The sequence below is a fragment of the Hyla sarda genome, chromosome 1, assembly GCF_029499605.1.
Source record: "Hyla sarda isolate aHylSar1 chromosome 1, aHylSar1.hap1, whole genome shotgun sequence".
Classification (NCBI taxonomy): Eukaryota; Metazoa; Chordata; class Amphibia; order Anura; family Hylidae; genus Hyla; species Hyla sarda.
This window is the reverse complement of record NC_079189.1, coordinates 383,782,159-383,795,669: the sequence shown is the minus strand read 5'-3', so window position 1 is coordinate 383,795,669 and position 13,511 is coordinate 383,782,159. Positions and strand designations below refer to the sequence as shown.

Below are 13,511 nucleotides of genomic sequence, written 5' to 3'. Positions count from 1 at the left end.
TTAAGTATAATATTTCACCGAACAGTTGGAGCCAACAATATGGGCAATGCACCAATTTTAGCATGTAAGTATTATATGTTTAAGGTAGATGCAAATCATAAAATGTTGCAGTATCTTGTATTACCTTTTTTATTGGACTAACAGCATTTTGTAGAGACAAGCTTTCGGGATTCCTCCCTTTATCAAGTCCAAAGCAAATCTAAGCTCACAAGTAGAAGACACAGGTTACATCTCACAAATTTGTTCTTCTACTGTGTCTTCTACTGTGTCATCTGCTGTGAGCTTAGATTTGCTTTGGACTTGATAAAGGGAGGAATCCCGAAAGCTTGTCTCTACAAAATGCTGTTAGTCCAATAAAAAAGGTATTACAAGATACTGCAACATTTTATGATTTGCATCTGCATCACTGGACTAATACGGCTACTCAAATTTACTACATGTTTAAGGTATAAATGCACAACAATCAATCATAACATGATAACCACTTTACTAATATTGTACAGGTCCCCTTGTGCAGCCATGATGTCTCCAACCTGGAAAAATCTTGGACTTCACAACACCTCCGGTATATAGAATCCCAATGGGAAAAAAAATAGGTGCTTAAAACTTAACCTTTACTCAGATTATTGCTTAAAATCCACCCACACACTGATAATGTGAATACCAACTTAGGAAGACAGTAAATAATAGTAAAAATATTGTCATAGTCCACAAAGGACTGATAGTACCACTGACTCGCAATTTTAGTGGTCCCGGTATCACTAAAGTAACAAGAATGCACAATTACTCAAGCATTTTTTAATGTATGGTTCATCATATTGTTACTCATAGATCAAGAAAGTATACACATGGAAATGATCCATAGGCAAACATGAAATTACTGTACACCTGACTCAGAATGTATGAGTCACGTGATAGGTCCCCAGTCCAGACGTGTTTCTGCGGGTGTCTGTTTAGCCACACTCTTGTGACACCTGCTTCCTTAGGGGAATTTAAAGGGGAAAATATTATACAGTATATTATAGCAACATCTATAAAATATATTGCTAGTGTTGCTCATGTGTAGCCACAGTAGAAAACACAAAATCAAAAGTAGTAAAGCAAAGTCAGTGGACCCCTTAATATTCTCTCAACATTAGCGTCATGATGTCCTTTCCCAGCGAGTGGTAGTTAGTCCCATTCGGTGTGTAGTGTAACCAAGGGATCTAAAGAAAAACACAAATGAGGAGGGGGCAAATAATAAACAGGTCTACTGTTAGTTGACTAAAGCTTACCCCAAAAGCATCGCTACCTACATGGCCGCCGGGGGCCCCTGAGAGCCGACACTATCTACAATACAAGAATATGCCATAGGCAGACTAAATATATGCTTCTATAGTACGACTAACTCATAGTCAGGGAAAATTCATATAAAACTCACGTTTAGAATATACACGCTGCAATGGTAGCGCTCCCGTCCTGTTGCCGGAGTTGCGCGCGCCTTGTACACGCCGGTGTTCTTATGATCAAATGAACACTTAAGTTAACGCCCACCGATCCGCCCCTTCAGATCCCGTGCTGGGAGGCGGACCGAACTCGGAGCTATGCTCCATGTTATCCTGTGAGGGCGTCAGTGTGCCGCGATCACAGTCATCACTAACATTTAAAATATCTGATTTTATGGTCAGGCTTACAGGTAGTCCTTGTATAATAACATCAATAAAAGATCATAAGATTAAATAACAGTTTTTAAGGCTGCAGGCTTTATTATAAAGGTAAGGGTAGTGGCGAACGCAGTGACTTCACGCCTATCAAAATGTTAACCCTTCCTATGTCTCCCCTCTTAAAGGGATAGTATAAATTCTTCCAAAAATGATAGAGAACTGACATTATCCTGTATTGTATGCTATAGTGCACTGAACAGAAATTTATATATTTATATATATATATATATATATATATATATATATATATATATATATATATAAAAATTTCTGTTCAGTGCACTATAGCATACAATACAGGATAATGCTATATATATATATATATATAGCCTTCTGTGTAACTAGTCGGGACAGGCTGTGAATTGGATTGCAGGACAGCAATGTCCCAAACAGCAACACCTGAGTAGATATGGGACCATGAGAGGTAAATGTGGGATATAATTACTGACTCAATTGTAGTTGAAATAATTTTTAGGTAAAACACTGAAATATGACCCTAAAGTGGAAACTACTCCGACAGGGGGACTCTGACCAACGATCACTGGGGAAAGTTATGGAACTAGTGGAAATGTGTATAGTTGGCCTCTCAACAGATAACCTCCCACTCCGTATCTAGAGATCTAGTAGATAAAAATAACCTCACCTAAACTGACACTGATTTACCCTAGACAGAGTACAATCACCATAAGCGGCATTGACGCCCTTAGAAGAGCGGTACCTTAAACCTTGTGCCTCCTGGTACCCCCTATTTTACCCTACACTAGGGGTGGTTCTAACTAGATAGGTCCACTATCTAGCTGCATTGACACCGCCGCGCTGGGACGTCCGTGCGCAGGGACGCCCCTGACGTCATGGACGTCTGCTGCGCCGGATGTCCCTGTGCGGCTGCGTCAATGCAGTGTCACTAGTCGGATGGTCCCTGCAGCGAAGATTGATGGCCCAGCCAAACCCCCCCCCCCCCAACGGTATATTTAAAAAAATTTCACTCGAGTATAAGCCGAGGGGGGCATTTTCAGCACGAAAAATTGTGCTGAAATACTCGGCTTGCCTACCGAGTATATACGGTAGGTAAGTGGTACATGTCAAAATAATATCCACAGAAGCAGCAGGAGATTTTTCTGTAGAATATTGCCCGAAGCCTCTATTAACTTGTCCATTTCCCATAGTGCATCCTGGGATGATCTTTTTCCTAAGTAACAAAACACACACCCCTGTTCATCCACATGATATAAGAGAAAATGTGATTCATTAGACCAGGCCCTCTTCTTCAACTGCTCTATAGTAATTCTGATGTTGATGTGCCCATTGTAGGTACTTTTAGCAGTAAATTGGGATCAGCAGCATCACAGACCCAAACATTGATGCCCTGAGTATTCTAGAAACTTTCTTTAATACCCAGCATAAACGTTTATTACTGTTACCGCTGCTTTCAGTCTAGTTCTCAATAGCTTTAGCCGATGCCATACTCCATGCTCTCTATATCTAGCATTGGGTACTGCATATAGCAGAGCCATTTAGAGCTAAGAGCAATGGGAGCAGCAAGACACAGTGCAGCTCTGTGTATGGTCAGGGCATTGCAACAGGACTTTAGGAATGGGGGGGGGGGATGTCAGAATTTTGCACACAGAGGGGCAGAATAGGGTAATAAAATAACATGCAAAAACACTTCAAATCACCTATAGTTTCTTGTTAAAAAAATAAAACTTAAATGAACTTTTGAGTAACCCTGACTTTTGCAGTGGTGTGAATTATAGCGTATGCACTGTAGGTATAAACACAGTATTTCTTGAATTTGTCCAGTACCATGCTAAAGTATAGTTTTATTTTTAAGAAGTCTAGTTCCAGTTGGTTCTTGGCTCATTTTTGTGCAGTCCCTGTTTCTCCCAGTTTGATTTTGTTGTATTGCTATTTTTAGTTTTGTTTTTGGTGTCTGGATTCTACAGACATCCTGTTTTTAGTGTTGGGGGTCAGCTGTGCAGGTTAGTTTTTTAATTTAATATTTTTTTGGGGCAATTCTACCCAGTGGAATGCTTTTATCAGTTCTTGTGACTAATTGTTGCACAACTTGGTCTTAGTATAAGTTCTGCAAACTAGGGGCCACTGTTAGGACCAAATAAAAGCAACTACTAAAAGGTGAAGTCCAGTTGAGCCGTTTTTGTGACCAGCTGGCGTTGTTACACCAATATGCATCAGTGAGCCTAGGTTGTCCATAATACTTGTCCTTTCACTGGTTATTCTTCCCTGGACCATTTATTGGTAGATACAGTGTATATTGGTAACAGCGCACACATAGCCTGCCATTTTGGTGATGCCCTCAGATGTCTAGCCATCAGCATTGCCCATTTTTCCTGTTTCCATCAACTATAAGGACAGACTGTTAAGTGGTTGGATATATTATGCTGCACGTTATCAGGCGCCATTTATAACCAGATAAGCAAGGTTATTCGCTTCATCTGTCAGTGGCTATAGTGTTTGACTGCCTGTCATATGTCCAACCAGTTTGTAATTGCTGTAGAGTAGTACAGAAAATTTAGGGAAAAATGATGACAAAATTGATCCCATAGTTTCCTTTGCAGTCAGATTAGTGGTTGGTGTCATCAATTGCTATGCATTTAATGCAAAAAAGAGCCTGTGCTCTGTTTTTCTCATACAGAAAAAAATAATTAAGCAGGGGTTTTGGAGATTGACAAACTGATACAGACCTTCTGGCTGATTTTGTCTCCATCTACAAATGTCTACTACAAACTATGTGCAACTATCTTCCTTTTACTGGTCCCTTTACAATGTCTCCATAGGAATATTCAAACAATTTGTTGTCTTAGGGCTCTTGTTTAAGATGTTTTTATTCATTTTCATATTAAACCGAATTACAAAATATAACATTACATCTTACTGTGGAGTATTGATTATGAATGTTAGTAAGTAGGATTACCAATAATATCAATAATGATCTCAATGGAATTCTGCTGCTCAGTAAAAACTACAGAAGATCCATAGCTGAACTTCCAATTAGGGTCCAGATTCCGCTGAAAGAATGAACATATTTTTTGCGGAATCCGCTCCCAAAAGCCCATTTTTTTTCAACCATTTATTCCTTGCTGAATTTCCATAGTGTGCACAGGCCCTTATTCTCCAGTCAATCTTAATTCCACTACCATTTATCCTAATCATATGACCTCTGCATTTTGCTAACCAAAAACCTGTATGTAAGCAAAAAGCAGAGGTCAGAGGATTAGGATTTTTCAAGCACATTTACTCTATTTAAACCAGAATTTGTAGTTATTGCATTTTTTATTATGGCATGTCATATCTATCGGTGCAATAAAAACAGAGCCACTTTTTTCACCCTGAACACCATCATCTGTGCTATGTCTTTGCTTACAATGGAGTATGCTTGATCCATCTCTGGCAAGCTGGTTGCACGCTTGCATTTTTGTTGGGTCTCTCGAGTGCTGACTCCACTCTGGATTCTGCATGTTTTATTAGGTATTTTTTTTACTGGTAAAGGATTTTGGCCTTGTAGAATTATAGAATACGCTGCCTGCTCTTATACTTTTTTGAGGAAAAAGTGTAAACAATAGTCAGGGGTTCCCTAGGCTAACATACGTACATGATGCATCTATGGACCAGAGAAAAATAAGTAATTTAAAGGATGGTGTCTATATGGTCTAAAGGGCCATAGAGCCCTAGAGCTTATTAATTTTAGTCTTAGCTTTACACCCGTCTCCTATTTTCTCTATTTAATTATAATACACCCATTTGTGTCATAGTACATGAATATGTTGTAGAATGACTTCTAGGATAAAGCAGTAAACTCTGTGCTAGCTACATGACACTGGAAAATCCTTTCATAAAGTTTTAAGACAAGATAGATTTTTGCAAATAACTGATTAAAGCAATGGAAAATGATCATTTACAGACATGCTGCAGAATAACACAACCTTTGTATATACAGTAGTCAGTAGTGCCCCACATATGTAATTATGACAGCAAGCTTAGCGCTTTCATTTACACCACACTGCCATAACATAAAGAGGGGTTTACTAATAATCCAGCTTTGACTACAAAGCATTCTGTTATATGCCTGTCCTACACCAGAAAAGGAGCCAAGGGACTGTCATCCAGTTTAAAGGATTAAAGTCTTCTTTTATAGCGATACTTGTACCAATTTATAAAAAGTATAGATATGGTTTCTTAGTGCTGAGATCCCTCTATGCTTTGGCTTGAGTACTTACCCCAGAGGTTGCATATGACAGGCAGTAGGAAATGGAGAGGACTGCAATCTTCCCCCATTTCAGTCACCACATTTTGGTTGCCATAGTGATTAATCCTGAACTGAATAGTTGTCTTTGTACAATTCTTTTCAGCAAAACTTTATGTAAACTTAAACGAAAATCATGCAACTGATTGAAAAAACTTGTATGTAACTGTTGGGTACGGGACCAAGGTTGTGACCAAGAGATCTTGTATATTTAAGCATTAGAGAAATGGTAAATAGGGATAAACATTTTTTTCCCCATAATGCATCTAAAAAATAGACATACTGTAAGCATATAACTTTGTATAGTTCTAGCATGGCCAATATGCTTATATTATGTCTATTTTTTATCACAATTAGTTTGGTTCATATTATATGGGCTGTGGATTTAACATGTTTATATTTTACACTTTTTCCAGTTCCACCATCACATAGATTACAGATTTTGCCGTTGTGGGGGCCCAGAAATGGTTACTCTCCTCAGCGACAATGGGTAAATTGAGCTTGAGTATTAAAGGGGTACTCCGCCCCAAGACATCTTATCCACTATCCAAAGAATAGGGGATAAGATGCTTGATTGCGGGGGTCCAGCTGCTGGGACCCCCGCAATCTCAGGGCCAGCGCTGCAGTGTTCTGAACATGGAAGCCAGGGGCTTCTGTTTTCGTGATGTCACGCTACACCCCCTGCATTTATGCCTATGGGAGACGCGCGATGGCTAGTACAATACCTGTTACGCCTCCTCCCATAGACATAAATGGAGGGGGCGTGCCGGCTGTGGTCGCCTGTCATCCAGCATGGAGTGGAGTTTGCTCCGTGCACTGGATGACTAGGGTGCTGAGCTGGAGATCAGGCATCTTATCCCCTATCCTTTGGATAGGTGATAAAATGTCTAGGGGCCGAGTACCCCTTTACAGTGATTGCCGATATGTGTTATATACCCAATTTCCCAATATACTGAGCTTTAAAGCGCTTTTTAGACCATTATTTGGCAAATTTCCATTGTATTTTAAAGTGTACGAGTATAAGAAATAAATAAATACTCCAGGCTTACTATTTAACTGATGTTAATCTTATGTGTTTAATTCCTGTTTTTAACCCTTTTATGGCTCCTATTTACCTTGTTTTTGTTACTCACACTGCATGCGGTGGGGGAGTTTCCTTGGACAAGCATAACACCTGCCCTCACATCTTATATTGGAATTTCCTCCCTCACTGAGGCTCTACAACATGCCGCCGGCTCACACAGCAGGCTGATTGACAAGCCAGGAGCATGCATCGAACCCTGCTTGTTACAATCGTCCTAAATTGGCAAGTACCCATCATCCATATATAGCTGGCACCTCTGAAAATATGCTGTCATTCATACTATACATAAGATAAATCTGAAATACAATGGCAAGGTGCAAAGCACATTGTTATTTAAGCTTTTTTCTTTGAACCATGATGTTCTCTTTTGCTTATACAACAAATAGAAACCCTCTCAAATTAACATGGAGATATAAAATAAACTACATTCTCTTACCTCTGCTGTGTGTGATGTAACATTGGCAGGAAGCTGGGAAAACTGATTGAATTCAAACACATCTTGTACTGCCCAACGGCTCATGTGATTCTCCGCTCTGCTTGATCCAACCACATTTTGGTTTGAATGAATGAAGGCAACTTCAGCAACGCCATCTAAATGATAATATCAAAAATCAAACTCTGCAACTTATTTACAAATATTAAAAGAAATGTTTTTTATTGGGGTCTAATTGTTCTTACCTCAGCACTTCAGTATAATGACTGGGGAGAGAACCATACTGCCATGTACTTCTCTAACATTATGTGTCTATGTGAGCTAGACTTACATTAGGAGTCTGCCATGGTAACTAGAGATAGAGCTGGGAGAGAAAGCACTAAGCGCGCAACTTTCGTGACTCGTTCTACTGATCTCTATGAAATGTCAAAAGTTTTGCTTTTTGTTCTTTTTTTACTTAAAGATATGTACAGTCGTGGCCAAAAGTTGTGACACAATTATAGGCATTTCCTGAGTTTAAAAAAAAAAAATTGACAATTACCATATTTTTTGCCGTATAAGACGCACTTTTTCTTCCCCAAAACTGGGGGGAAAAAGTCGGTGCGTCTTATACGGCGAATACACCCCTATCGCGGCGGTCCCTGCGGCCATCAACGGCCCGGACCCGCGGCTAATACAGGACATCACCGATCGCGGTGATGCCCTGTATTAACCCTTCAGACGCGGCGATCAAAGCTGACCGCCGCGTCTGAAGGGGAAGTGACACTAACCCGGCTGTTCAGTCGGGCTGTTCGGGACCGCCGCGATTTCACCGCGGCGGTCCCGAACAGCCCGACAGAATAGCCGGGTTAGTGCTTACAGGACACCGGGGGGGGGACCTTATCTGCCTCCTCGGTGTCTTCTCCGTTCAGGGATCCCCTGTATGGCCGGCGCTCTCCTTCCTCGTCATCACATTGTCGCGTACGTGCGTCGGCGTGCGTAACGACGTGATGGCGGCGACGGAGAGCGAGGATACCCAGCCGGCAGCAGAGACGTTCTGGAGCGACGGGGACACGGCGACAGCAATGGAGCGACATCCAGGGCAGCGGTGACGGGTCCAGAGCGGCGGGGACACGTGAGTATTACCTCCTCCTGCAGTGGTCTTCAATCTGCGGACCTCCAGATGTTGCAAAACTACAACTCCCAGCATGCCCGGACAGCCAACGGCTGTCCGGGCATGCTGGAAGTTGTAGTTTTGCAACATCTGGAGGTCCGCAGGTTGAAGACCACTATTGGGTTCAAAATCTTTATTTTTTTAGATTTTGCCCCTAAAAATTGGGTGCGTCTTATACGCCGTTGCGTTCTATAGGACGAAAAATACGGTATATCAATATGTTACAGTATTTTACATATTTAAAGTGTTTGCCTTCTTTTTCTTAAGACTTCTTCAATTCGCCTTTGGTATGCTGAATATCAGCTTCTGGACCAAATCCTGACTGAAGACAACACATTCTTGCATAGTCAGTGCTTGGAGTTTATTACAATATCTGAGTTATTGTTTGTCCAACCACTTGTTGAGGAATGATCCTGTGGAGAACTTGTGGTCAATCCTCAACATGAGAGTGGACAAATAAAACAGAAATTGTGATAAACTCTTAGCACTATTAGAATTTGGCTTAGAATAAATATCCAGCATGGTAAGGTAAATTGTAGGAATCTTGAAAAGATGGCTCAAGACTATTAAGTCTTTGCATTGACTTGATGTATTTGTCCATAAAAGTTTAAAAACATAAAAACAAAGCTTAAAACTGTACTTCAGAATTTTATAGAAACATACAACTAAAAGATGTAAAACCACAGAAGCAACAAACTTTGTGAATATCTAAATGTGTGTCAGTCTCAAAACTTTTGGCCTTGATTATACATTTTAATCTTTATTGCATTTTAAGTAGATAACATGTGTTAAGAGTGCAGTAGCAGAGCAATAACTGTAATTGAGAATAAATTATAACTGGCCTCCAAAACATAAAACATTCTTCAAATATAAAGCAATAATTACCTAAAATTTGGTCTAGAGTCCCCACATGCTTTTCAACTTTGCTTTTACTGACACAGTGATCTTCTTTTCTTCTGAAAGGGTTCCATTTCTCTATTCGATTTGGTTTTTTAACCTTTCTGGTTTTCGGTGCAATACACATCTTCTTGCTCTGAAGCTGATCATCATCAGATGAGGAAAATGCTTCAATTGTTTGGGAATTTCTATCACAATGTTTATGTTTTAAGCTTGAAAAATTGGCTTTATTTAGTGATTTACTTGGTATTGGAATGTCATCAGACTCATCACTAATGCATTCGTCACTAGAGTCTGTTGCCTGTTGAATAGGAAACTTGACTTTTTCAGACTTTAGGGTTATTCCTCCGCTTTTATGGACTTGTGTAGGAAGGACAATGTCATCATTCTCATTTGGGCTACTCATGGCTTCTATAACTGCATGCATGGCTTTAGGAAACTTCTTTTTTTCTTTTGCTGAGTAGGATTCTTCATCAGTGTCAGATGAAATCTTCCAGTTATGTTTGCTGATTCCATGATTTTGATCAAGGTTACTTATACAACTCTGAATAATTACCGTTTTGGCTATTTTGTCATCTTTACATGTACTAGATTCATCTAATTTACTTTTATATGACTGCTCGGGTAATTTCTGTAGAAGTGCTGAAAGTCCACACTGCTGGAGCGTAAGCTGCTTTCCATTTTCAGCATTCACAGTGATTTTGTTTCCTTTTTTCGTTGTTTCCTTATCATTATCGCTTTCACTACTAAAATCAAAGGCCTCATTCTGAATGGGTTGAATTGATTTTACATTCATGGCTGTCTTACTGCCATCAGAAACTGCATCCTACAAACAGAGGAGAACATGTAAGAGTCTATAAAGCCATAAATCCATGGGAAACTTATATTATAAAGTTATTATTTATTTTCAATTTACTTTTTTTTTATTGGATAGTTATCAGTATCTAAACAGGGTTCTTAATCAGCGTTTTATCCCGAGTAAGAAGGCAACCAGAAAATTAAATAATGAAAAAGAAAGAATAAAAGAGCATAAAAGTACGTAATGCATACACTATTTTATGTATACTTTGCAAAATGTCACTTTGAACCCAATTTGGTAATTAAGACTAAATAAAAGGGAACCTGACAGGTGCTTCATGTTGCCTGAACCACAGGCAGTATGAAAAGATTCCCTCATTACAATGAGTTATGATTAAAGGGGTACTCCGGTGGAAAATAAATGTTTTCAAATGAACTGGTGCCAGAAAGTTAAACAGATTTGTAAATTACTTCTATTTAAAAATCTGAATCCTTCCAGTACTTATGAGCTGCTGTATGCTACAGAGGATGTTGAGTTGTACTTTCTGTCTGACCACAGTGCTCTCTGTTGACACCTCTGTCCATGGCAGGAACTGCCCGGAGCAGGAGAGGTTTTCTATGGGGATTAGCTCCTCCTCTAGACAGTTCCTGACATGGACAGAGGTGTCAGCAGAGAGCACAGTGGTCAGACTAAAAATAACAACTTAACCTCTGTAGTATACAGCAGCTGTTAAGTACTTTCTGGAGCCAGTTGATATGAATTTTTTTTTTCCATGGGAGTACCCCTTTAATTCTACTAAATTTGTGTTTCAAAGAATTCATAGGTTTAAAGATGAGCTAGAAAGGAGGCCTAAAGTCAAGGAGCTCTCTATGCTGGCTACTCCACACCCTGCTGGGCATGCATGGCAAGTCTCTGTCTACTCACAAAAAGGGAAAGACCTATCGATCTTTGCAAGGAAAAAGGGAGAAGCTAAGGGGGAACCCACTTTCTTGACTTTAGGGGTCATTCCTGTTTTTTTTTTGTATAAACTTTGATATCGATAAAACATTGCAGCACTTTTGACTAAATCATAGTTCATTGTAATTAAGGGGTGCCTGCCCTGTTCCATGCTGCCGGAGCTCCTAGTATGTTTTCTTTAAGATATTAACATGTTTTCTTTAAGATATTAACATACTCAAGACAGGTTTTGATGCTGTGTAAATAAGTTTGAGTATCAGAGAGCATAATATTATTTACCTCTAAGAATAAAGTATTTTTATCCAATCAGGTTTTTTGGCAAGCAGTTTGATTTATAGCATGGAAAACCCCATTTTGAATGCACCCGCCAACTGTTTAAGTTATACGACTTTTCAAGTGAAACATTTCAGGGCCAAAACATTACATAATCAAGTTATTTACGAGGAAAACATACAGCAGGGGTGGGCCATAGTGTCAGCTAGCTAAAGGCCAGATACCATGGTGATAAGTAATGTATAGGCACATTCTATAATACTTTTACCAGTAAAGACTGTAGAAAAACTAAAGCAAATGTGGCAAAGGGCAGAACATTTCAGACATCGATATGTTGCAGTCTGCTATTGAAGCAATCTACCATTATTTAAAAATGTGAGACACTATATGAAATATATTCCCCAATGTATAATGTAACAAGCAAAGTTTATATGATTATAGCACAATGTGTAATGTCCCATGAGGAATTATATCATGAAAACTATGCTACACTTAACAATCTAAGAACAACAGTTTGCTATAAAAAGGTCTTTTACTTTTACCTCTGTTCCTTTTTTTTACTGGGTCTTTTGGGTTCTAAAACTAATAAATCCACCCAAAGGTAATAAAGTATTATTCTTTGTTTTCTACAAAGCAACATTTAAAGTTCACAGGAAGAAGCATCAAGATGCTAGAATGATACTGAAGGTAGTTGTGAGCTATTAGATTCTACAATGTGGACAACAAACACATATATTGTATTGAAAAATAAAGATCAATAAGCATGAGCAAACTCAACACAAGCAATAAAAGTAGAAAATTAAAGTGTATCTGTCAGCCAAGATCATTTTTATATGTATACATCCAAGAACATTTTTATATATATACATTATATGTATATTTATAATATACATATGTTAAAAAAATATTATATTTTTGGGTGAAAAAATGCTGTCTTGTCTTCAGCTATTAGCTGTGTGTCTCTGTGCCGAGACAAAATACAGGAAGTGTGGGCAGGACAAGCAGGGATCTGTGTATTAAAGCTCTGTGACATACCACTGGCTCACACAGCAGGCTGATTGACAACCCAGGAGCCTGCACAGAGACCTGCTTGTCCTGCTCACACACACACAAAAAAATTGTAACATTTGTTAAGTAGTAAGGTTAAAAAAAAAAAAAAAAAAAAAAAAAAAAGAAAAATATGACCCAGAGAATCGTTTTTTTTTGCTTCTTTAGGGTACATTTACACGTACAGGATCTGCTGCATATTTTGTGCCACTGATTGTGCTACCCATTATCTTCAATGGGAAGCAAAATCATCTACAGAAAATATGCAGCAAAAAATATGCACCAGGTCCTGTACGTGTGAACGTACTCTAAGGGTAAATCCATGCATACAGGATCCTGCACAGATTTGATGTACAGGATTTGTAACTGTAGATTAGAAGCTGTGCTCAGTCATTTAGTTTACACTGAAATCTGCAGCATGAAATCTGCAGCATGAAATCTGCGCATAAAATCCTGCACAGGATACTACACGTGTGAACACCCCCTTAGGGTCTATTTACATGTACAGTATTCTGTGCAGATTTGATGCACAGGATTTTCTGCTGCAGATTTCAATATAAACTAAATGACAGAATACAGCTTCAAATCATGTGCATCAAATCTGCGCAGGATACTGTACGTTTGAATAGACCCTTAAGGAAATTGTCATCAAAAGTTTAGTGCAGAGTGTATGAGTAAATACCTTTAATAAAATCCCCAGAAGCTTCAGTCAGTGATGTGTGATTAGACTCTAATCATAAGAGTAAATGTATAAATTTGATGTTTATTGTCACAAGTAATTGCTCTATTGGTTTATTTTTGAATCACTCCTATGGCCATTTTAACTTCTCATCAGCTAACAGCCCTGTAACAGTCCAGCATACCTGTCGAGACTGACCGAGCGCATGGGCCAGCAGCTGACACA

The 13,511-nt window shown here is 39.1% G+C and overlaps 1 protein-coding gene across 2 annotated transcripts in view; it reads right to left on the bottom strand.

The window, feature by feature from the left end:
- The window catches only part of ERCC6L2 (ERCC excision repair 6 like 2), a 98,392-nt gene that overhangs the window by 18,521 nt on the left and 66,360 nt on the right, over positions 1-13,511 (bottom strand). Inside the window, exons 16-18 of one of the 2 annotated variants that reach the window (XM_056524885.1) lie at positions 9,520-10,357; positions 7,485-7,639; positions 413-1,205 (exon numbers count right to left, since the gene is read on the bottom strand). In XM_056524885.1, the coding sequence (XP_056380860.1) occupies positions 1,119-1,205; positions 7,485-7,639; positions 9,520-10,357 (1,080 nt within the window). In that variant the 3' untranslated portion in view covers positions 413-1,118. Of the gene's footprint in view, positions 1-412; positions 1,206-7,484; positions 7,640-9,519; positions 10,358-13,511 lie in introns of those variants that run through there. The other variant, XM_056524878.1, reaches the window with a different exon arrangement.